The 26606-nt window shown below is 38.1% G+C and overlaps 1 protein-coding gene across 15 annotated transcripts in view; it reads right to left on the bottom strand.

Moving 5' to 3' along the window:
• LOC126184959 (CTTNBP2 N-terminal-like protein) overlaps nucleotides 1–26606 on the bottom strand; it is a 230048-nt gene that overhangs the window by 101092 nt on the left and 102350 nt on the right. For all 15 annotated transcript variants that reach the window (XM_049927640.1, XM_049927646.1, XM_049927647.1 and 12 more), the window contains 2 exons: nucleotides 21586–21746; nucleotides 13687–13907 (listed from right to left, as the gene is read on the bottom strand). In XM_049927640.1, the coding sequence (XP_049783597.1) occupies nucleotides 13687–13907; nucleotides 21586–21746 (382 nt within the window). The remainder of the gene's footprint in view (nucleotides 1–13686; nucleotides 13908–21585; nucleotides 21747–26606) is intronic.

Below are 26606 nucleotides of genomic sequence, written 5' to 3' on the forward strand. Positions count from 1 at the left end.
CTGGCCAATACAATTCTGATAGCTTTTAAAGAGATCATTAGTAACATTTGGAGCTAGACAATGAATTTAAACCTCTTTGGTTTGCCCAGAATGTTTCCAATCATACTGCAATGAAAATTGTCACAATGGTCATCACTGGGACATAGCATACTTTTTGCCGCAAGTGAGATGTAATGCAACAACATGCATGTGTCAGTATCAAAGGTCTCCAGTGTCACCACATTGCAGCTGTGATGGGATAACTAGGTTGTATTCGTCTCACAGAAGCTAATGCATTCACTTGTGATGCTAGATACTCCAGTGAATTCCCAGATATATCCAGGTGCAGATGTTTCACTCATTAATAATGGGACTTATGCGCACGTAGGTTTGCATCAGATGCAAGACGAAATTTAATTAAATAGACAAGTCACAGTAACAACAACATACAAAAAATTCAGTAGCATATTACATCTGTTTGTTGCAACATCCTCCAAAACAGAATGTATTTTTAGCTGAGAAACATTTCCTCCATGCTTTTGGATCTAAAATTCTGGATCCAATCAGCATAACCTCACAAGCAATTTCTTTCAACAATCTAGACGATTTATGTGAAGAATAAACATCACTATTTGAGCCAAATCTTATGTTTGCAGTAGAAAATGCAGACCGCATAACACTCTTAAAAAAACCACACCAGGCTTTTCATGCCTGACCACTTACCCTCTGCAACACACTGAATGCAGATCTGGATGACTCAAAACTCAAAGGGTCATTAAATCAATAACATGTATTCAGTGATTGTGAAACCACTGTTAATAAATGAACTGAAGGAGGTTTCTTTCTTTCTTTTTTTTTTTGGGGGGGGGGGCGGGAGGAGTGTGCAGCTACATTTCTCAGACACTTCCAAGCAACTTGCTAAATGACACTGCAAATGTATTAACTGTCTAAATAACACTACTGTGGCAATTATTTGATGAAAAATTCATTTCAAAGGTTGCTAAACTTTAACTTTCTTTTTAAAAAATCATTGTGAAAGAGCATTAAATATGAATGGATTAGTGAGTGTGAGAAAAGGCAATCCAGATGTTGACATTACTTCCAAAATAGACTGTTTGTCCATCTAGCTTCTTTAAGGACAGACGATACATGCATCACAGGGCATACTTCCACACAAAGATGCCAACAGCACCATCATGTTTGCTTCAGAAACTAATGGCAGCACAAACAAATTACTCACAAATAGAAAATATTTCTTGTAACCACAGAGAGTGAAAATTTTACACCTTTGGAAATTTTTTTGCCCTACATTACCAAATAATGTATAGAGAATAGTCATATCACACTTTCTAAGACTACACATATTAGAACTATCACAAATGGCCTAATCGGTTTTCACAAATGAAGACTCAACATCATACACACTTGCCAAGATACATTAAGATTAGACATGCAAGTCTGGCTTGTTCTTAGAGCAGCAATCATGTTCTCCACGGCTGAAGCCTCAACAGTCTTGGGACCATGTTCGTATTAACTTTTCTGGTACTCGCATTGTTCCCAAATATTTATATGTCTATTCCCATACAGAGTTAGAAAAATGTGGAAATCCTCCACGAATTATGCTGCTGGCCCTCCCCTCCCCTCCCCTCCATACATGCTGGAGTTCCAGGAGAGTCCAACCTCCGAGATCTGCCCCACATACATGGGCATTTGTCAGATTGGATACCTGTAAATATCCTTGGGAGCCATGGCAGTCGGCTTTTTACATTCTACGCCATTGGACAAACCATTGTCTGCTACCAAAATAACAACAGCCATGATTACCCAGTAACCTTCCATAATCAATCTCTCAACTACAGCGAGCATTCCCTAGCATCATCAGCCATTTCCAGCAGCATCACAGCACAACATCTGGATTGTCAAATGCTGCTGAAATGCTAGGCTGACTCATGGGGTGTTATCTGGGATCCAATGGAAGGATTTGCAGGCTCAGACCACAGTGGTCTCCATCCTATTCTTATAGGAGACAAAGTTGAAAAACTACCAGTGCAATACATGTTCAACCCAAACCTCTCCTCCTAAGCAGCAGCCATATCACAGAATTGCAGACTATGGGTAAGTTAGGGATGAGAAGGATCCTGTACTTTTACCTGACAAACAGAGCTGACATCTGATTTCAGCCTGCAAGATACACTGCACTCGTGGGTTCCTCCAGCCTCGCGCGAGTACCACTGCCAGCAAATCACATGGCCCACAGCTGGAAGCAAACCAGATTAGTCTCCTTGCCTCAGCAGTACCCAGCAGCATGTCTACACGCACCACAGACAGCGCTCTGATCAGCAAACTGTTTTCGGCTTGGGCATTCTTTTATGCTCAGCACATTCTATGGACTACGTGTGGGTCTCTTTTTATTTGGGTCATTCCATGTCAAATCAACCAATTTGAGAAAATGTTCCAGCTGATAGTCTCAGATTTGACTGAAATTTAGCACACCAATGCTGCCAAGTGTGGAACACTCATGTACAAAATTTTAAATTCCCCTGCCAATTAGTTCCAGAATTATGGTTTGTGAAAGAAGGTGGCGTGACCCAGAAATTGCAACCTGCACCTGGCAATCTATCTTCAGACCCAACTTCAGGTCTTAGTAACTTTGAAACTATTCCGCACAATCCAATGAAATTTTTACAAGCCAGTAACATCCACTTAGAGAACACACTCCATGAATCAAAACACCAACAACATATTTCTGAGGGAAAATAAAAAATTCCAAAATGTGCTTAAAAAATGTAATACATTAAAAGGTACATATTGTAGGTGCCCTCTATGCCAAATACAACTCACTCAAAAAGGGTATAATTTTATTTTATTTTATTTTTTATTTTTTTTTTGTAGGCTTAATGTGGCCTAAACACACACAGCACTCATATTGCCCATATCAGTCACAAAAACAGAGTTACATGCACACGAAAATACAAAAATTTGAAAAATTACCTGAAAAACATAGATTTTCTAAGTGTGGTAGCACAAAAGGGACAAGTGATATTGAAGCCAAACTGCGTAAGTAGACCACTATATAATATGTGGCAAAATTTCAACTTGTTATTGCAAGGCATTTGTGTACAATAACAGCTGACAGATATGTATTTGTTTATGTTTCTTTTAACACGATTTAGCAAATAATAGTGATGATGCAGACAGCTTGTTTCAGATAAAGCTGCAGCAATAGTTGGGAACCATTAGGCAACAGAAAGTTAAACAATGGTAGTTTTCAGGGACAGAATGGGCCATTGTTAGACAGGAACAACAAAGGAAACAAGCAACAATTACAGGTTACTCATGCTTTTATGATTCTAGTTCAGACTGGTCAGTACTGTTGTGGAAAGTCAGTATGGAGGCAGAAGAGTGTACTAGTGGTGCTTTTGCTCAAACAAGTTGAAGTATTGGTAGAGCTCAAGCATCTGAATGTCATAAAACAACATATGGAACAAAATGTTGCATTCACTTTGTACTGGATGATTTGGATGAATCAGACCAAGATTTGTTGCTATGGAGATCCGGGATACACCCTGTGGGCACAAGAAGTACAGTTCCAGGAAACTTTAGTGTTTGTTATCATCGTATGAAAGTGTTTCTGGATAAGTATTCTTTCCTACAAAGAAGACAGTGAAGTGTAGCCTCTGAGAAATTGATATAAAATCAGTATTGAAAGTTAATCAGTGAATGGGACTTAACATGAAACCAGGACAAAAGTTATGTTCCAGGTGCGTTACACTGCTAAAAAATGAATGTTCTGATCATTTACACGACAGTGACTAAGAGTATCAGCCACCTACAACCACAGCAGATGAGCAATTAAATACTTCAGTGACTGCTCTTGGTTTGTCTCCCATGAAGACACACAAAGTTGGGAAGAGAGACAGGCCCAGCTATGGTAGAAGAAAACTACAAGAAGCTCAAATGTAATTAAAACACAAAATTGCTGCCACACTAATGGTGGAAGAGGAAGAACTATTTGCTCCAAAGGAACAGAAATCATGCCAGAAATGCTCTGATTTGGACAAAATTTTGCATGATTTGAAAGAAAAATGTACCATATCTACACGCCAGAAAAAAGTAGCTATTCTTACCCTTGCACCTTCCAGCTGGTCTATTGACTACACTGCAAAGGAATCCAATGTTTCTACATATACGGTAAAGCAAGCTAGGAAAATAAGAGCAACCCAAGGAGTGCTTCCACAACTTCAGCAGGCTCAGGGTAAGCAATTGAGTTCAGAAATAAAGGTGCTACTGTCGGAGTTTTATGAAAATAATGACTACAGCTGAATAATGCCTGGAAAAAAAGACTACATAATGGTGAAAATGGGAAATGTACGAGTACAGATGCAAAAAAGACTGTTGCTGTGCAACATATCAGAACTATATGTAGAATTCAAGGAAAACTATCCCAATACCAAAGTAGGTTTATCATATTTTTTTCAATCTTCGGTCAAAATGGGTAGTGCCTATAAGTGCAAGGTGCACACACAATGTTTGTGTATGTGAGACCCATCAAAACGCTAAGCTGATGTTTGCTGCTATAAAGGATTCTGGTCTGGATTACAAAGGTGCAATGAAGCTGCTAGTGTGTGACATCAGTTCCTACCAGTGCATGACACACAGGTGTGAAAAGTGTCCTGGTAAGGCAAATCTTGCAGAACACATGAATAACAAACTGTATGGTGCACTCCTTATGGATGACGACGAACTTTTTTCTTATAAACAATGGAAACACATGGATCGCACAAGTCCTGAAACAAAGCAAAGTACAGTGGAAGATTTTGTTGAAATGTGTTGTCAAAAAACGGACAAACTGACCACACACAGCTTCACAGCAACAGCACAGTCTGATTATCTCCAGTTTTGTAAGGATAATTTGAAACAAGATGAAATTATAGTAATACTATACTTTTCTGAAAATTATGCATTTATAGTTCAAGATGCCATCCAAGGATATCATTGGGACAACAGTCAAGCAACTCTCAAGCCATTTGCGATTTACTATAGAGGTTAATCAGGTGATGTGTCTGTCGTGAACCTGTGCGTTTTTAGTGACTGTTTAATTCATGATGCCATTGCAGTTCATGCCCACATTCGCACTGTCAAGGCATATGTGGAAAACAAGCTGCCTCACATACATTCAGCGAAATACTTCAGTGATGGGGCACCTAGTCAGTACAAAAACCGTAAAAATGTCAAAAATTTATGCATGTATTACCATGATTTTCAGAATCACGTAGAGTGGAACTTTTTCATAAGTCATGGTAAAAATGTATGTGATGGTATTGGTGTTGCCATTAAGTGCATGGCATCACGAGCTAGTCTGCAGCACTCTACAGAAGGTCACATTCTAACACCTCTTCAATTATTTGCCTGGGTACAGAAAAATATCTCTGGCTTACAATCATTCCATGTTTTGAAAGATGGGGTGAAATCAGTCGAAGAGTTGCTAAAAAGCAGACTAGAACACGTTAAAACTGTTGCAGGCACAAGGCGCCATCATCACGTCTCTCCAGTGGACTCTGACAATGTGCAGATGAGCAGACTGTTCAGTTATAACTATAGGTTCATGCACAACATGTGTCTTCACAGTGTGTCTGACCCAGGATTCAGAAGCAAAAGCAGCAACATATAACCAGGTTGCTATGTTATTGCTGTTTATGATGAAAAATGATACTTAGGCTGTGTTGCTGAGTGCTGTGAAGCAGAAGGTGATGTATTTGTGAACTTCATGGCACCAGCAGGACCAGCAAGATCATTTCATTGGCCACATTTGGCAGACAGGTGTTGGATTCCTTTTGAACATATTCTTATGACCATTCCAGTTCCTACCACAGTGTCAGGAAGACAGTACAATTTGCTACTTAATGTACAGTAGCTAAAGTGTGGGAGAACTTCTGTTCAAAGCACAATCGATTGGTTTTTAGCAGTTAAGGTGCAGTAAACAATGATAGGTTGTGTTAATCTGTCTATATGTTGTTGCTTAGTGATTAAACAGTTGTGGGAGAGGATAAGAAGAGGCAGAACAGTTTATGATGTTTTTACAAAATTGTGTTGTGGAACAATGGCCACATCACCAAATACATATGTCAACTTCCATTGTATGCAAATGTCTTGCAATAACATATTGAAAGTTTGAGGTATATACCATTATGGTCTACTTACGCAGTGTGTGAAATTTAGCTTGGATACCATTTGTCCCTTTTGTGCTACCACACATCGAAAATCCATGTTTTTCGCGTAATTTCTCAATTTTTTGCATTTTCGTGTGCATGTAACTCAGTTTTGTGACTGATATGGGCAAGATGAGTTCTGTGTGTGTTTAGACCATATTAAGCCTACCACAAAAAATTTATACCCTTTTTGAGTGAATTATATTTGGCATAGAGGACACCTACAATATGTACCTTTTAACATGTTACTTTTTTTTAATCACATTTTGGAATTTTCCCTTAAAAAAAGGTTGTTGGTGTTTTGATTCATGGGGTGTGTTCCCTAAATGGATGTTACTGGGTTGTAAAAATTTCACTGAATTGTGTGGAATAGTTCCAAAGTTATCAAGACCTGAAGTTGGGTCTGAAGATAGATTGCCAGATGTGGGTTGCAATTTCCGGGTCACGCCACCTTCTTTCACAAGCCATAATTCTGGAACTAATTGGCAGGGGAATTTAAAATTTTGTACATGAGTGTTCCACACACGGTAGAATTAGTGTACTGAATTTCAGTCAAATCTGAGACTATGAGCTGGAGCCCCTGGTTGAACTGACATTAATTTCTGCAGTTAAGCTTGGACTGGGTGTACGCTGACTGTTCAACTGAGAAAAATAACTTTGTATGTTGTGATATACAAAACCTTCCGACTCAATAGGACATTGCATTTCATGGAGGGACAGCACATCCTCATTATGGTTCTTTGAAGGGTTGCTGCTTACTCATTTCCCTGACTCCCAATGCTACAATTTTCTCTGGTTTTACAGGAGGAGGGAAAGTCTTTAATTATCCAAATTATACAAAACCTTCCGACTCAATAGGACATTGCATTTCATGGAGGGACAGCACATCCTCATTATGGTTCTTTGAAGGGTTGCTGCTTACTCATTTCCCTGACTCCCAATGCTACAATTTTCTCTGGTTTTACAGGAGGAGGGAAAGTCTTTAATTATCCAAATAATTTTATCTCTGTTGGAAATATACATCCAATTTCTTCTCAGCTATTCCTGTGCCTTCAAGTTTGCTTATAATGCTACTTTTATATAGTGGATGTTTTCCTAGGCGATCTTCAGCAGATCGGCAGGGCAAACTCAGCCAAGGACATAGTTCTCTCCTCCCTACTTGGACCAACTGGTCTGTACGACGATAAAATTTGATTTTTATCTATATTATTGTAAATTAATAGTTGAACTTCATGTTTAGAGCATTTACTTTTAAAATATATCTGAAATTACTCTCAGGCTTCAAAGAACTCAACACAACCTTTCACTCAAATATTGATGTGAAATACGTATATGAAATGGGAAGATGTGGAGGTTTATATCTGGACCCTAACCAGTGGTGACAGTAGTTTAAGTAAAAAGCTTCACCATGTTCTGGAGAAAACAAATCCTCATCATAGCATGACTGACTGAAATCCACCTGACTGTCTCCCTAACAATTTAATGTTGGTGTAATGATTTCTGGGAACTTTTGCCACACTCTCTTCTTCTTCTTCTTCTTCTTCATCTTCATCTTAGTAATTTGGTGATATTTGGCCTCTAGCGACCCACAAATTTGTTAGGTTCTCTTCAACTGATCAGCTTTTGAACATACACACAGAGCATCTTCCCTGCCCATGATGGCGAAGGGGCACTGCTCACTGCACCAAGTGACAAGAAGTATTTTGGAATACGTGCATCAATAGCTCGTTGCATCACATTTATTGTTAGATCTCCCCATTCCTACATGCTATCTCTAAAGTTGAACACAGAAAGTTGGCTGTGAGTCATCTAGTTAGCCTTACCGAGCACTCACTTTGCCAGCTTCCCTTACGGCATAGCTAAGCTGCCAGATGCACACTGTCTGCCAGTTCCCACTGAACAATGTACACGAGGACATAATGAGAGATCAATAGCAAACAATGACCCATGTTCAGAAAGCACAAGCACATTTCTTCTACTAGTATAATGCCATTGGGCTGGCGGTAAGGACTTACAGCTAGGGAACCTGAAAATGTTGCATCTATTTTTGGTGAAAAGAGAATTTACTTTTTCTTTGTCTGTAAATGATTATAAGTTGAAATTCACACAGTTACACACTATGTGCCAGAAGATGAATTACTGGTGCTTTGAAAATGGGGGAGAGGGAGGAGGAAAGATGTAAAATAATAATAATAAAAGAGAATAAATATTAGGTTGGTGCATAATTTCGTAGTGTTTTTCTGAAAGTTTAATAAACACAGCAGATACATACATGTAACACATCCTTTAGTCATCAATAATACACTCTCCTTCAGCGTTTCATGACGACATCACTGTTTACAACAGTGGGGTAACTTTTTCATTCCGCAACTGTAGAAATCTTGTTGTTTTGCGGAGAAGAACTGGTCAAGCACAGTTCAAAGCGTATTTTCATTTAGAAAGGAAGTTCATTGAAAACAGTTCGATAGAGAGCAGAGAAGGTGAAAATCTGAGGCCACAAGATCAGGTGAATGAGGTGTGTGTAGAATGACTTCTCAACTGAACTCCTATATAGTGTTTTCTGTCAGTCTAGCAGAATGCAGGTGGGCATTATTGTGGAGGAGCGTGAGTTCACACAGTTACAATTTCTCATCACCAGAAACACAGGATATGAAAGGTGGGTGTTGTTCGTGAGCCAATTGATGGTGAACAAGCGGAGATGTACCCATGGCCACCCACAGATTTTCTTTTATTTTGGCTTAGAGCATGCAGTACCAATACATATGATTTTTGAACCTTCCTCTTTGCATGCAAATGTCACATGGTGGAATGATTACAGTTCATCACATTTGCCAGTTTCCAAGTATACTGATGTGAATCATTGTGGATTAAAGCATTTAAACAAGCTTCTTCAAACCCCAAAGATCTTCCCGAATGTGGAGGGACACTAACATCAAAACAATGCTCCTCAAAATGAGAAAACCATTTTATTGTCATGATCTGTCCAATGGTATTATACCCACACACAGCGGAAATGTTTCTGGCTACCTCAGCTGCTGTCACCCTTCTGCTAAACTCAAATAGGAGAATGTCATAAATATTCTGATTTCTCCACTTGAAACTCCATTTTCTAGTGACCACAGCTCCACTCACTATCTCAAAATGACAATATGTAAACTCAAATAACAACAGTGGAATACAAATAAAAAAGGCAGTTGATAAATAAACCCACAGCAACCAGAATATCAACATAAATTCTACAAACTAATGCACCAACCTCATAGTCTTTATTCAGTATAATAACAGCCTATTGACTGAAATGTTTGCTTTTGGAAAAACATCAATATTTCTTGGTTCTGAAGTTGTCTTCGATTGTTTTATTCTTTTGGTTTTTTTTTTTTTTAAGATTTAATAAATGATTGGTTCAGTTGAGAAGCAGAAGCATTTGAACAGAGTGCTTCTGTGATTTAAAGCATTTCTCAACATTGTCTCCATTTTAATTTTGAAAGAAATTTCCACCATTTGACTGTAGATTTGCATTCATTTATTTAAAAAAACTGTGATTTTGTCTTTATAGCCGTTTTCAAGTGTGATTTGATCGATTAGACTTAATTACATGTCATCGTGGAAATGGCATATATCTGGTCTTTCTTGTGATTTCAAATTGCACTTGAGAATGGCTAAAATGCCAAAATCATGATTGTGTGAAATAAATGACTACAAATCTACAGCCACATGGTGGAAGTTTCTTTTAAAAAGTTCTACATGACTATGGTCCCGCACAAAGCAAAAATCATTATCTTCATTTTCCTACCCAATTCATAAATAACTAAATCTGCAGAAAACTTATTTTGAACCTGTAGCATATAAACGCTGATTAGCACATTGCAAGGCACTTGAATGAGCATTCATAGCAATGTGACCCATCCTTAAGAGTAGAAGTAGAATAGAAAGTAACTATTCGAGCTCAACAGGAAGACCTTCAACAGGGTCAAAATATGTTAACTGATTTTGTTTTCATGTCTCTATAGTCATATGGAATGAGGGGTTTTTTTATGAGAGAATATCTAGATAACATGCACAGAAGTATTTCAAATAGTTTTTTTTTTTTTTTTTTTTTTTTATGTTTCACGACATTTTATGAGATACGAAACATGGTTGATATAGTCTGCCTTGCTAGATGTATAGCTGAGCACAAGAGAGCTATCTTTTCTACTGGATACACTGCAAGACAGTTGACAATTGATTCTGCACCATCTGTATTGCTTCGTTTGTGACTAAATATATGTGCTTGTTGTGAAAGTCACTGTGTTTTCTTGCCTTCAAAAAGCCAAGACCTAGTGTGAAGGTATTTAAAAAGCATGTAATTGGCACAAGAAAGTAAAGAGTATTAAGAATTCATCTGATTCATTGTCTACATCAGTATTTGATGTCCCAATAGTGTCTAACCTCTAAACTGGTAGTGATACATTGGGTGATGATGCCGTCACTACAACTGAAAGTGCTTCAAAAAGAAAACTATCTGGAACTAACGAGCAATACAAGAGATTAAATGATGGGACTACAAAACATGAGATAATTAATGTGGCTTTATTATCAGACATTTTGGTAAACAATATATGCTGAAAATAATGTGGAAAGTGTGGTGCTTCACTGAAAACAAACATACATGTAGGACCTGCTTGTGAATTAGAGTTGATGTGCAATCATTGCAAAAACAGTGATTTTTTTCCCTATTCCTCAGATATTACTGCAGATAAAGGTAAACTATATGATATAAATATTAGACTGGTTTATGAATTATGGTCTATAGGTAAGGGCAGGGCTGCAGGTGTTACATTATGTTGTGTGATGGACCTCCCTGCTCCACCCTCAAAATTTGACACACACATCATTGGAAATAGGCTCTGCTGTTGAAGATGTAGCACAGGAAAATATGAAAGATGCTGTTGAAAATAATAACTGGGACTTGTCCACATAGCTTTTGATGGGAGCTGGCAGAAGAGTGGCCACACATCTCTGAGTGGTGTTTTAACAGCTACAAGTATGGACACTTGCAAGGCAGATGATAAGGCAATACTTTACAAGAATTGCAGATGAAAGGATAAAATGAAAAATAAATACGAAGAAGAGTGCATAGCAAATCATTATTGTTCAAGTGATGGTACGGAAGTTGCTGGAGTAACAAGTATTTATCAACGCTCAGTAATGTGGTAAATGTTAGATACACAAGTTATATTGGAGGGGGTGACTCAGAGGCATTCAAAGACATTGAGGAATTAATCCCCTATGGGAACATTGGGAACATTTGCAAACTGTAAGTCTGTTGGCCACATTCAGAAAAGGATAGGATCAATAATTCAATAGCTTAAGGCTAGCATTAAATGCAAGAAATAGACATATGAAAAACTGTAGATGGGAAAAACAGGCTGACAGATGCTGCTACAGACCATATTTGGAAGTGCTATGGTCTAGCAATATGACAGATTACAGCAGATGCAGAATTAATGAGAAGAGCTGTCTGGGCTCTGTTTTTTGACACAGCTTCAAGCAAAGAGAATTCCCAATATGGACTACATCCAAAGGGGGAGATAGTTGGTGCAAGTACAACAGAGGCAAAGTAATAGAACAGCAATACACTACCCTCATCATTTGCAACCTGCCATAATGGGACGACATAAAACCAATAATCTGAGACCTTGCAGGTATTAGTCTACTACAGAAATCTCTTCATGGTCAGACTCCAAATCCAAATCAGTGTGTGAACAATGTGATATGGAACAGACTACCTATAATTGTGTTTAAGGGTATAAACAATCCCCACTATGGTGTTTCTAATGCTGTTGCATCATTCAACCAGGGCAATATAACAGAGTGCAAAGTTTCATAGAAGACGGGGCTCTGCATAGGATTGCAAACTGCTGCAGCTGTGCTCTGTTTGGACAAGGAACAGCTTAGGGCTTCAGATAATGCAGTAAAAATCTATTCAAAAATGGCTGGATAGCATAGCAGAGCCATCAAGTGGAAGCTGTTGGACAATTCGATGATCCTAGCTATGGAGCACTAGCTCCATAGCTACGGAGCAACTCAATGCTTCTGCTTTTCAGTGAGTGGTCTCCTTTAATCCTAAAATACTTGTTAAAATGTATAACCTTTTTAACATCTAGAAAAAATATAGTATCTCATAAACTAAACTTTTTTTCCAAAAACGATTATTTCACTAGAAAGGCGGAGCATATGTCTGTATTCTGTGAAAAAATGAACATTGTAAACATAGGGCATTCTGTATCCCCGTAACATATCAGTTCACTGCATGTGTTAAACGGGAACTTCAACCACCCACAGGAAGAGAAGCAGTGTGGGAGGACAAACCCGGCTTCCCTCTTGCAGGGCAGCCAGTCTATACTGTGTTCTGTATTCCTGTGAAAGCACAACTGACACATGGTCACAGGGATTGCCAATCCCTTCTTCTACTGTGAGATCCATACTCAAGCCTCGTTATGGACTAGGGTTAATCTCATCACTAATTTCAAAATAAGACAAGAAAACAACGAGCAACGCACAACCCAAAGTACAGCAGAATGCACGAAGCATTTGGTAATGGCTACGTGCAGTTACATGCTGAGATTTGCAGCATTGTAAATAAAGTAGTTCAAGACCAATCCCTACCAGTACCTTACAAAACCATAGTTGCAGGCAGTCACCACCTGTAACTTCTATGCTGAAGTGTAAACATAGAACCAACTTTCACTAGCAGACAAACATACGCATTTCTTTGTTCCAAGATGCTAGGCCCTATAGCTTCATGTTTCCATGAACAGCGTGTTAGAGAGACCATTCAACAACCTATAGTTGAGGGGCACCAGAGCACAAACTTACAAGTACACTGATATTGCGCACAAGTGTGCTCTTTATTTTGAAAAAACACATTCTTATGCATATTCCCTTTCCAAATTAGGCTTCGCCAAATGTTGTGCAATACCATTAATCAAAATTCTGGTTACTTTTTCAGTACTTAGAAAATAAAAATGTTGTGCAATACCATTAATCAAAATTCTGGTTACTTTTTCAGTACTTAGAAAATAAAGCTGTTTAAAACTATCATCGATCAAATAGTTCACCTGGATACAATTTGCTCTGAGATCACATTTATTAAATAATTTCGCATTTTGAAGTAGAATTCCCACCTATATTCACATTCATGGCAAATGCGGTTTTTCATGTCCCTAGTTCTGGCACATTGTGTGCTTTCAACGCAGGAGGTGACACTGTTATTGCTGTTGAAAAATTCTTGGGTTTCTTGAAACTGATATCAGTTTACAATACAAAAGAGTACTGGTGCTGAAAACTGGGAATGGAAACATATAAAAGTAACGACTATTTAGATCCAGAATATAGTTTTATATTAACAAACATATATCGAACAATTCCCCCCCCCCCCCCCCCCCCAGACACATACACACACACACACACACACACACACACACACACACACAGAGAGATAGAGAGAGAGACTCACATGGAGGCTGAGGTCTTGGTGCAGTCTGTGGTAGTATAACCACAGGTTTTGCTGGTGGTTGTGGTGGTGATGTAGTCAGCACAGGACGAGCTGGTAGAACCATTCGTGGGGGACTTGCACCAGCTTGAAACATGGCAACTTGGTGAGCTTCCGCTAGCTGCTTTCGCAGACTGTCTAGTTCTCCTTGAGCTCTCTCCAGTTCTGCTTGCAGTTCTTTGCTCCTTGTAACATTGGAAAAATATTCAGAAACACGGTGACAGGTAGAAAGTTTTTCACAAATGTCAAACAACATACACAGAAAAATGCTATTGTATTAGAAGTCCATAAAATGTTTTTTTGCCTCTATACATTGTTACATCATATGCTTTCAGCAGCAGCCACTGTCCAAGCTTCTTATGAGTAGGTCACAAACTTACAATCATTCAAACATACAATCATTCAACATGTGCTCCTTAGATCATCCTAAAACCATCCACACAATACTCAACTCATTCCCTGTGTCATGCAACATACATCCAGTAACAGCCTTAATTACTACATAGCAGCCTTAAAAAATACTCTAAGAAAGAAATGATTACTAATATTCAGTAAACAAGGTAGTGGTCCAAAGTAGAACTCTATTCATCCTTTTTTGTAGCAGACATGGTCCGGCACAGAGACAGAATGCAATAAAGAAAGTTCTTGTGCCTTCCTTTCTAATGGTCCATCAAATGGTACAGTGTATTCGATATTACTGCTATTTGATTTAAGTAACAGTTTTCTAATATTCGGAAATAAATCCTTTGTGGTAGCTGTTTACAGATGATACACCATCCATTATGTGGTGGAACACTGAACTAAAAATTAATTTTCCTTTTTCAAGACCTCTGGGGAGCAATAGGTTGGGGAAAGCTAAATAGAAGGGCTGTTGTTGTTGTTGTTGTTGTTGTTGTGGTCTTCAGTCCTGAGACTGGTTTGATGCAGCTCTCCATGCTACCCTATCCTGTGCAAGTTTCATCATCTCCCAGTACCTACTGCAACCTACATCCTTCTGAATCTGCTTAGTGTATTCATCTCTTGGTCTCCCTCTATGATTTTTACCCTTCACGCTGCCCTCCAATGCTAAATTTGTGATCCCTTGATGCCTCAGAACATGTCCTACCAACCGGTCCCTTCTTCTCGTCAAATTGTGCCACAAACTCCTCTTCTCCCCAATTCTATTCAATACCTCCTCATTAGTTATGTAATCTACCCATCTAATCTTGAGCATTCTTCTGTAGCACTACATTTCAAAAGCTTCTATTCTCTTCCTGTCCAAACTATTTATCGTCCATGTTTCACTTCCATACATGGCTAGACTCCATACAAATACTTTCAGAAACGACTTCCTGACACTTAAATCTATACTTGATGTTAACAAATTTCTCTTCCTCAGAAACGCTTTCCTTGCCATTGCCAGTCTACATTTTATATCTTCTCTACTTCGACCATCATCAGTTATTTTGCTCCTCAAATAGCAAAACTCCTTTCTACTTTAAGTGTCTCATTTCCTAATCTAATTCCCTTAGTATCACCCAACTTAATTCGACTAAATTCCATTATCTTCGTTTTGCTTTTCTTGATGTTCATCTTATATCCTCCTTTCAAGACATTATCCATTCCGTTCAACTGCTCTTCTAAGTCCTTTGCTGTCTCTGACAGAATTACAATGTCATCGGCGAACCTCAAAGTTTTTATTTCTTCTCCATGGATTTTAATACCTACTCCAAATTTTTGTTTCCTTTACTGCTTGCTCAATATACAGATTGAATAACATTGGGGAGAGGCTACAACCCTGTCTCACTCCCTTCCCAACCACTGCTTCCCTTTCATTATAATTGCCATCCGGTTTCTGTACAAGTTGTAAACAGCCTTTCGCTCCCTGTATTTTACCCTTACCACCTTTAGAATTTGAAAGAAAGTATTCCAGTCAACATTATCAAAAGCTTTCTCTAAGTCTACAAATGCTAGAAATGTAGGTTTGCCTTTCCTTAATAGAAGGGCAAGTCACTCAAACCTCAGAATGAGAGTGACCTACAACAGGTGGGATAGGTTGGAGAAGGTTATAAAGAAAGACTAGGTCACTTATACCCACAGTTAAGTGGGTTGCTCTTATCTTCAGGTTTGAGTGACATGCTCTTCTTTTTTAACCTTCCCCAACATACCCATTTCTCCAACCCAAGGAAACACCTACTAGTTCCAAAAGTTGCACCAGTGCTTTGCTCCTTCTTATGTGTCTACTGGCAGTACTAAATATTTCACCTCATTTCACTGGCCAGCAATTCTTTGTCATAATTGTATTGTTTCTCAGTGTCACTTTTTCTTTTAATATAAAATTACGTACACTCATTGATGTATCCACTATAAAATGGCTTTGTAGCAGAGCTTGCTGAAGTTGATTTGAATACACACTACAGAACATTAATTACAGCATTAGGGTGACTTTGATGAAATAGGAGAAGCAACTACACACACACACACACACACACACACACACACACACACACACACACACACACAGTGTGCATTTTGTGTAGGTCTTGCAGTGCCATGATCAACCCTGGGTTAACACAGCTGTAAGCTTTGTTAACACCGAGTTCAGCAGGCTGCTGCTGACTGAAATGAACTCTCATACGAGTACAGTGTCTGTTGGTACAATTGGGAGATGTGGATATACTAGACATGCCCACACCTGAATAGGAGAGGGAAAATAGGCTATCTGATCATCCTGCAGATAATATACTGCAGCGGGTGGGGGTGGGGGGGGGGGCAGTGCACCATCACACATAGTAAGATCTCGGTGGATAATGATGTCGGAAAGGCACATCTTTTAGGTTAGATTCAGGCTTCAGGCATCCTGTTTTGAAAGAAGTGAAAATAAAAGAAGGGGCCCACTGAACACTTAAGAATGCACAGTAAAGTAAGGTTAGTCTATTTCATCAAAATATTAGAGGACTGAGTAATAATGGAGAAGAACTGCTTTTCTGTTTGAAAAATTTAGAGAGCTCTGAAAAGACAGATATCCTGTGTGTGTCTGAGCATCACATAACCCTAGGATTAGATAAATTACATATGAAAGATTACACTTTCACAGTGGCCTCATGCAGAACCAATATGGGAAAAGGTGGAGCTATTAATACATTAAATCAGAACACAAGTTCAAAAACAATGAGACAAGTGGATTCTGTTGTGATCAGCACATAGGAGTGTGTGCACTTGTGAGTTTATACTGAAAAATAGTTCACTTTCAAATGTAACTATTCAGATCCCATACAGGAAATTTTGAACTGTTTATGAGGAATCTGGAATCCTTACTATGCTATCTGCCAGACTGCAGCACACAGTTACTAGTCTGTCTTGACTTCAACGTAGATTTTCAAAACGATTTTGATAAGAACAATTATCTGGAGACCTTATTTGGATCCTACAATTTGATCTCAGCAATTAACTTTCCAACAGAGGTGGATAAAGACAGCAGGTCCCAAAGTGATAATGTTTTCTACGGTGAAGCTCAAAGCACGAAAGTAACTGTTTACCCAGTAACAAATGCTGATCATGATGCACAGTTAGTTAGGGTAAATAACACAGTGCCTTCAGTATGGATACTGCTCAGCGGAAATCAGAATAAATAATGACTCTAGCACAAATACTTTTAAGAACAGTTTACAGTAGATAACTTGGGATGAAATTTACAATGAACCAAATGCTAACATAAAAAACGTAATCTATTCCATAATAAATTCCTATCATTATTTGAAAATAGCTTTCCGCATAAGCCGATTATAAAGGACACTAAATAGCCATGTAAAAAACCATTGATTATTAAAGGAGTTGAAGCATCTTGTGAAAGGAAAATGGAAATGTAGGGATCCTGCTGTAGTTGCACACTACAAAACTACTTTAAATTACTACGAAAGATTATTTAAAAATCATAGAACATGTACATAATGTCAGAAATCAGTAATTACAATAACAGACTTAAGGCTAGGGAGGACAACCAGCCACAGAACAAGACAGCATCACAATTGAACAGAGTGGAAGAGCTATAAATGTTGATTCACAGGTGGGAAATGTATTTAATAATAATTTCTTAAATATAGTAGGAAACATAGGGACAAAAAGTTCAAGAGAAAAATCAAAGCAGTATGTTTAAGTAACTCACACAAAATTTAATCATAGGAACGTACTACCAACTTCTCCTTCCGAAATTAAGAAAATTATGCAGTCTCTCAAAAATAAAGCTCATTTTATTTTGGTTGTATTTTCAACAGAGTACTGAAAATGTGTTCCCATGTAGTAAGTCCAGCTTTATTTGAAATATGTTATGCATCACCAACTCATGGCATTTTTCCAAGGAGACTGAAATATGCCATTATTAAAGCCCTCTTTAAAAAAGGTGATGAGAAAGATGTCAATAACTACCGACTTGTTTCAATGGTGACACCATTCTCCAAAATATTTGAGAAGATGATGCATTCGAGAATAGTATCTCACCTGAGCAACAATAATATCCTTAGCAAATCACGTTTTGGGTCTCAGAATGGTTGCTCCACTGAAAATGCCGTTTACATGTTCACTCACCAGATTTTGCAAGCATTACATACTAGTTTTATGGGACTGATGGTATAGCCAACCAATGGATGATATCATATCTAAACAAAAGAATGCAGAAAGTTGTAGTTAGTATGTCAACCAATATAGTCCGTAGACATAATTCAGACTGGTGAAAAAACAAGTATGGGGTTCCCAAAGGCCAACTCTTTGGTTTACTATTATTCTTCATATATGTAAATGATCTTCCATCTCATGTACAACAAGCTGAATTAGTTCTTTTTGCAGAGCTCATGTGCGCGCGCGCGCACGCACGCACGCACACACACACACACACACACACACACACACACACACACACACACACACACACACACACACACACACACACAGAGAGAGAGAGAGAGAGAGAGAGAGAGAGAGAGAGAGAGAGAGAGAGAGAGAGAGAGAGAGAGGGGGGGGGGGGGGGAGGGTTGAGAATGACTGACTGATTTGCTGTGAATATAAACAGAAGAAAAGATAAAGTTAAAGACACAACACATGCAGTTCTACCCATCTAGAGGTACTACACCAATAATAAATGTAACATATGGTGAGGAAATAATAAACAGGGTGGAAACTTCCAACATTGTGAGTTGGCCACATTGATGAGAATTTAAATTGGAGAAAGGGCATTTTGGAACTCCTAAAACAACTTAGTTCAGCCACATTTGTACTTAGAATCATCATAAATCTTGGGGAGAGACAAATCGTTAAGTTAACATGTTCTCCATATTTTCATTCAACAATGTAATATGGAATCATGTTCTGGGGTAACTTATCTTTAAGAAAGAATGTCTTCATTGCACAAAAACGTGCAGTACGAATAGTATGTGGTGCTCACCCACAATCATCTTGTTGACATCTGTTTAAGGAGTTGGGTATTCTGACTATTACTTCGCAGAATATTTATTCCCTCATTAAATTTGTAGTAAATAATCCACTACAGTTCAAAAGAAACAGTCATGTACATAATTACAATACCAGAAGGAAAAATGGCATTCATTACTCCACATTAAGGTTGTTTTTTGTACAAAAAGAGTTGCACTATGCTGCAACAACAATTTTTGATCGCTTATCCAGTGATATAAAATGTCCGACTGACAGGAAACTAAAATTTCAAAACAAATTGACAAAGTTCCTCCTTGACATATCCTTCTAACCTGTAGAAAAATTTCTGTTACTGTAATGTGAGTTACTAATCCGTACTCACCAGCTTTACACATCTGTATATCTTTTTTCTTTAAAAATGAGAGATGTTCAGAATGTAACCATACGAACAAATCAATTTGTGATCCGATTGTAAAATGACTCATTCCACTTCATTACAATCTATCATACAAAATGATCCATGAAACACACAACTAACTGTAGAATCTCAGCAGAAATAACATTGTCTTTTACAAACATCCAGTCTCCGCATCACTGTTAGTTTTTGTAGTGACCTTTAACTGAACCATACACAACACTGCACTGCATTGTAATCATAGAATAGGACTCGCGGGCTGATCTGGAAAATGTCTCACAGCCCCTCAATAAGCATAAGATGTGAAATATTGATAGAACATCAAAAACTTTGATAGTTGCTGCTGCTGATAGTGTGCTACAACTGTACAAGATTTTAAACAATATTTTTATTAAAGTTTGAAATTAATACTGATATAACACTGGATTGAGATACAATAGAAGCTACAAAACATGAAAACAGCACAGATAACTGGTAACTAGTTGAAATACATTGTGTCTTAAAAATTTCTTTTATGTCCTCATGTCACACAGGAAAGGCAGTCTGTGGGCCACAGTAATCACATATTCAAGAGCTGCTAAAACCTCTATTATTTCAATTCAAAGTCTAAAGACCTAGACCTCATCCTGCTGCCTAACTATTCTTGTCACTTTTTGTTCATCTAATCATAGTCACATTTTTCTTGATACTAACCTCAAAATAGACCTCAAATCCACCAAAATGGAGGGTTATCTGGTTTTATTGCCGGTTGTAATTTGTTAACTACCAAACTTTTTCTCCAATACAGCCAAGACATTCAGGGAATGTATAGCTCTCACTTTACTTCTCCTAAAACCTACTCACACAAACGCTGCAGTCTCAGTATTCTTACACCCCCTTTAACTCTTTTCATCATCCCCCTCCCCTTTTCTCCTATTCTCTTTTCTTGTTTTCTTATCTCTGTAAGTTTTCATTTTGTGTAATAGTTATCATAATATAAGAAAGACTGTTACAGTACATATAGTTTGTGTAATTTCATGTATCAATGAATGTCTACACTGTAAAATGTAAGGTATTTGGTTCTAACCTGGACATGGTAAACAAGTGAATCAATAACATGAATTACTGAATGAATACATTCAAATAAGCAACGGTTGGTAAAACCATTGTCAACTTGCTCATTGATACCTTCACACCATTTGCCAAAACCCTACCAGCCTTTTGACCAAGAAAAAGTTGGAGTACCCGATTACACCTAATTTTCTTTGACCACTTCAGTTTGAAAGAAAGGTAATTAATCCCCCAATGCAATGCAGGTCTACATCATATCTGATCCAGTGTAGTTACACTTTTCTTCTGCCATGTGGATACCCAGACGTACCCTACTCAACAGCCTCAACAATTCATTATATTTGTTTTTCATTACACATTTATCTCTGCAACTTGGCAATCATGTCTCGTCACATATTGTATGCATTTCTCAATCTTATGGCACAAAACAGTTTTTTAAGGGAAAGAGTGCCTTGGAAATGCAGACTGAAAGGTCCAGCTGAACATTTCCTAGCATCAACCACCTGATCTTCTCACTCGAAACATTCTACCCATTCACCGCTCACTTTCAGCTCTTATCACTCCCCTCTTATTGCTTGCTTGTCTCAGTTTTTGAACCCTCTTGTAAGTTCTCTCTCAGAAGTAAATGTATTGTACCTTGCACCCTCTGCTCCTTTATTTTTATTAGATCCTGACAAAATGTATGTCACTTCACAACACTCAAGACATTGAATCTGTTGTCCCTAACAAAGTAGTTCTCTGTAGCTCATCACAACTGTGTCCCTTGAGCTTACTCAGAATATCTGCAGAACAAACCCAATGCATTCATTTTTACAGTAACTATTTCTGTCTTGATATTCAGCACTCAAAACACAACTTAACAAAACGGAGTTGCTTGCAGCAGAGAATGAATGTGATATTATTAAAAACGTTTCATTGTTAGATGCAATTTCTGAAATGCATTGCCACACTTTTTCACAAAAACTGAAACGTATGAAATCAAATATCAAACTCACTTCTTCTCTTCTTTGGCTACCGCAGCTTTCAACTGTTGTCGCTCTGTATCAAACTGCGCAAGCTGCTTCTCCAGTTCTGCCTCCATCTGTAATGATTTCTTACTTTCTTCCTCAAGTCCTTCAGCCATTGAATCGATGCGTCCCTTCTCCTCAGCAAGGATCTAGTAAAGCAGCAAGTAAAAATTTTACCATTTAATTCTTTATGTTCTCTCTCTCTCTTACACACACACACACACACACACACACACACACACACACACACACACACACACACACACACAGAGAGAGAGAGAGAGAGAGAGAGAGAGAGAGAGAGAGAGAGAGAGAGAGAGAGCGCGCTCAATTTATTGCTGGATTTTCTCATAGGAGACTGCCAATATTTTTAATTAGGTCACACATACCTCACTATCTTCTGCACTGAAAGTGTATCCGACACAGCTGCTGTATTATTGCCAGACCCCAAACTAATTGTCTGTATGCTGTACCCATGACAGTAACATTGACGTCTTTACAGACATACTAGGTAGAACAATATCCCACTTTCAAAAATACAATCAACATAAAATTTTAATCTTTGGTGATATTAAAACTGATATTAGGATTACAACAACGAAGTTGTTATACTTGCTCAATGTCCTCAGTCACACTATATGTTTTGGGCAGATAACAAGACTGTTATCATACCTGGAGAACGTTATAACAAACGTAGAAAGAAATACGTATGACTAAGGCTTTTTAATACTATGTATCTACCAGATCATTAAGAGAAATAGTTAAAATTGCTGATAAAAAATTCCACACAACAATGTGAACAACCAAAATATATTATTAACAATAATCATATCAATGCTTTCATATCAGAGCAGTGTACAGTAGAATGGACCAACTTCTGGTCTCAATTTACGAATGATGGTGAAGCTTTTGCAGCTTGGTCATTCTTATTTCTAATATGTTTCAATAAGTGCTGTTCTAAAGTATTAAAAAGTCAGCAGGGGAAACCAAGTAAAAGTAATCATAAAAGTTTACATCGATGGTTCACACCCGACCTCAACAAAAATCAAGAACATAGGTCATCAACCTCTACAGCAGATCAAAGAAAAGTGAAAATGGATAGACTTCAGTACCTTCAACTAAAAAGAGATACAGATCAGAATTATAAAACAGAAATGAGTGGCAAATGGTAACTATATTCGGCACACACAAAACAAATGCAAGGCTGCTCAGAGAGTTATCAAATTAGAACTGGACAATACTAATAGAACCATTTGTATTAGTACCAATATCACACTGAAGAAATTAATAACTTCTTTAATAATTCTGGTAACAAAGGTCATACAAGTCAACAAAATGACAACTATAAATGAGGCATCAATGAACATCTAGGAAAAAAAAAAAAGGCTATTCATATTGCACAACATACCTGAAACATCTACCACCAAAACAATCCTATATATAACACTCCCCCCCCCCCCCTTTTTTGACAGATTCCTTGAGAAAATTTATTTTTTAATGTATTATGTCTAATCAAAATTACAAATTTTTACTGACGTAAGATATACGCCAAAAAGTTAACATGACAACTATTTTAAACTTACACCATTTATTCATTGTCTACATTTTGACAATACAAGGAGTAACAGAAACAGAAATAAATTGTTTATATTAATTTTTTATCTTTACTGCCTTTTTTGTTTACTTTGCCTATCGTCTATTATATCACTATTTTTAACCATGATCACTGTCATCATCCTAACAGAACAGCTATGAAACTTATATCTATGTTGTCACAAATATTTGGCTACTTCTTCCAAATGTGTTGTGGTTTCTGAGGTTGTGGTTAAGGTGGGACCTGAGAACACAGCTTTTTTTTTTTTACTTTTTTTTCAAAAAATACGTAACAGCTTTTACTTCTATACTGATTCAAGAATGTTACAATGTCTCTTGCTAACAAACATATCGTCTGTGCGCCGTGCTCTCACTGGCTGTGTAGAACCAGCAGCTGGCACACCTCCTATTGTTCCCGTCATACCTCATGGTAATCATCGACAACATCGCTGCGCAAAATATGTACGTATGCCACTGGCCTCCATGTAGACTTTTAGCATCTCCTGCATAAATGTATGCTATTTTTGAGTAACAGCCCAATTTTAAACTCAATTCTATTCTGAATCTGCAGTTTCGACATGGTTGATGTTCATAAAAAGCAAAAGTATACAGTACAGATTCCCTGTGTTAGCAGCACAACAAAATTGGCAGCCCACTCACCACCTCTCCCCATCCTGCACTCACTGCAGTTCTCCACCAAACTCTAGTCACTGTTTCCCCTCCAACCCTTCCGTAGTGTTGTGCTTGAGCAATACTGAAACACAGACGGTAATACTTTTTGGGTGTAGGTAACATGTAACAACAGCAAGTAATACATAAATAAAAGATTGGACTCACAATTCATTGCAATTCCTGCACTTTCGCTCGTCCCACAATCTAGTGATGTCTGTTGGCACGATCTCCACAAAGGGTCTTTCTGCCGTAATTTATTCTTGTGATAACAGTCACAGTCAGTTTAATGTGGTTTATTTCATTTGTTAGACTTTTGATTCTGGATTAATTTTCTTTCTCATTTCATCTTAATCATACCATCATGTTCTAAGGCTGACTAAAAGCTGGTGACTTTTTTCCTGGTGTTCTAATATGTGAACAGTGATCGAATTTCTCATTTGCAGCCCACTTGGTAAATCATTAAAATTTCTCATAACCAAATAGAATACTGAATAGTGAAGTAATAGTTTTCTGAACGACAAGATTTACAAATGGTTCAAATGGCTCCGATCACTATGCAACTTAACATCTGAGGTCATCAGTCGCCTAGAACTTAGAACTAATTAAACGTAACTAACCTAAGGACAGCACACACATCCATGCCCAAGGCAGGATTCAAACCTGCGACTGTAGCGGTCGCTCGGCTCCAGACTGTAGCGCCTAGAACCGCACGGCCACTCCGGCCGGTGACAAGATTTACATCTGTGAATGTTACCTTTATTTAAAAAGCAGCATAAATGTAAAATATGTATTCAGTATCCATATGTAAGTTTGTAAGTTGACAGAATTTAATGCTATTTCCTCCTGAGTTTCACAAAATTGCCCCCTTTTTTTTTTTTTTTTTAACAGAGCATTAGATTGTCACTGTAGCTAGTTCATAGTTTCTCCTGTATCCCTTGCACAGAGCATTAGTGCTGCAAGTGAAATGTCACGTGATTGTTCAGGCAAGGTCAATACTGTATCCAATGCTTCGGCATATTGGGACATCTCAAGCCTAATCAAATGAAAGCATTGTTTGCTACGCCCTACCCTTCGGAATTCTTCAAAATATATTGCACAACATCTCAATAGCCAAAACTTCATCTGTAAGTGTTAAAGGATCCCTATATTAACCTCCCAAACAGTGTAAAAATGTTGACCTCAGCAGCAACAGTTTAATCGTTAAATATATGACCACCCTGTATTTTTTGAATGAGAAATTTGGGGGAAAAAACCCTGTTTTATAATCATGTAAATACAGTGTATTCAAGTGGGAGCAAATTGTTGTCACTGACATTGCAGTAGCCATAGCAAAATTAGAAGACGTGTACAGTCTGTCAAATTTTGTTATTAAAAAGACAACAGACATTACACTACAACCACTTTGTGTACTAATAAACTGGATTTTTGTGATTTGTTCTCCCTACACAAAAATGGAGACCAGTCAGGCACTGATAATTACTGTCTTATTTCTCTAGTATCAATACTTTCAAAAATAATAGGACACAGCATGCATCAGAAAACTGAAAAAGATTTCATCTGCAATAGAACACTGACAAACACTCAGTATGTCTTCAGGGAAAATTCATTGCACAGAAAGCAGTCCAAAATGCTTCGATGATACTCAGTGCCTTTGAAGCAAAACCATCTGCTGATGCTCAACTCATTGATCTGAGCAAGACATTTAACTATGTAAGTCATCGGATTTTAACAGATGAACAACTAGCATCTTCTCTCCCCGTTCCACTCCCAAACATTACGAGGGAAAAATGACTGCCTATATGCCTCTGTACGAGCCCTAATCTCTATTATCTTATCTTTGTGGTCTTTCCGCGAAATGTAAGTTGACGGCAGTAAAACTGTACTGCAGTCAGCCTCAAATGCTGGTTCTCTAAATTTCCTCAGTAGCGATTCATGAAAAGAACCCCTCCTTTCCTCCAGAGACTCCCACCCGAGTTCCTGAAGCATTTCCGTAACACTCGCGTGATGATCAAACCTACCAGTAACAAATCTAGCAGCCCGCCTCTGAATTGCTCCTATGTCCTGCCTCAATCCGACCTGATAGGGATCCCAAACGCTCGAGCAGTACTCAAGAATAGGTTGTATTAGTGTTTTACAGATGAACCACATCTTCCCAAAATTCTACCAGTGAACCGAAGAAGACTATCCGCCTTCCCCACAACTGCCATTACATGCTTGTCCCACTTCACGTCGCTCTGCAGTGTTACACCAACCCAATCACAAATCCTGTCCAAGTAATCTTGTATCCTCCTACAGTCACTCAACGACAACACCTTCCCGTACACCACAGCAAACAACCACACATTGCTATCCACCCTATCCAAAAAATCATTTATGTAGATAGAAAACAACAGCGGACCTACCATACTTCCCTGGGGCACTCCAGATGATACCCTCACCTCCGATGAGCACTCACCATCGAGGACAACGTACTGGGTTCTATTACTTAAGAAGTCTTCAAGCCACTCACATACTTGAGAACCAATCCCATATGCTCGTACCTTAGTTAGGAGTCTGCAGTGGGGCACCGAGTCAAACGCTTTCCGGAAGTCAAGGAATATGGCATCTGTCTGATACCCTTCACCCATGGTTCACAATACCACATTCTGTTCCTTGTTACTAAAGGTATTTCTTCCAATAACAGACCTAATATTTCTTGCAGGAATGTGGTGTACTTCCTACCATTAAGATTTCCTTCGATGAAA

Source organism: Schistocerca cancellata, chromosome 4, assembly GCF_023864275.1.
Source record: "Schistocerca cancellata isolate TAMUIC-IGC-003103 chromosome 4, iqSchCanc2.1, whole genome shotgun sequence".
NCBI lineage: Eukaryota > Metazoa > Arthropoda > Insecta > Orthoptera > Acrididae > Schistocerca > Schistocerca cancellata.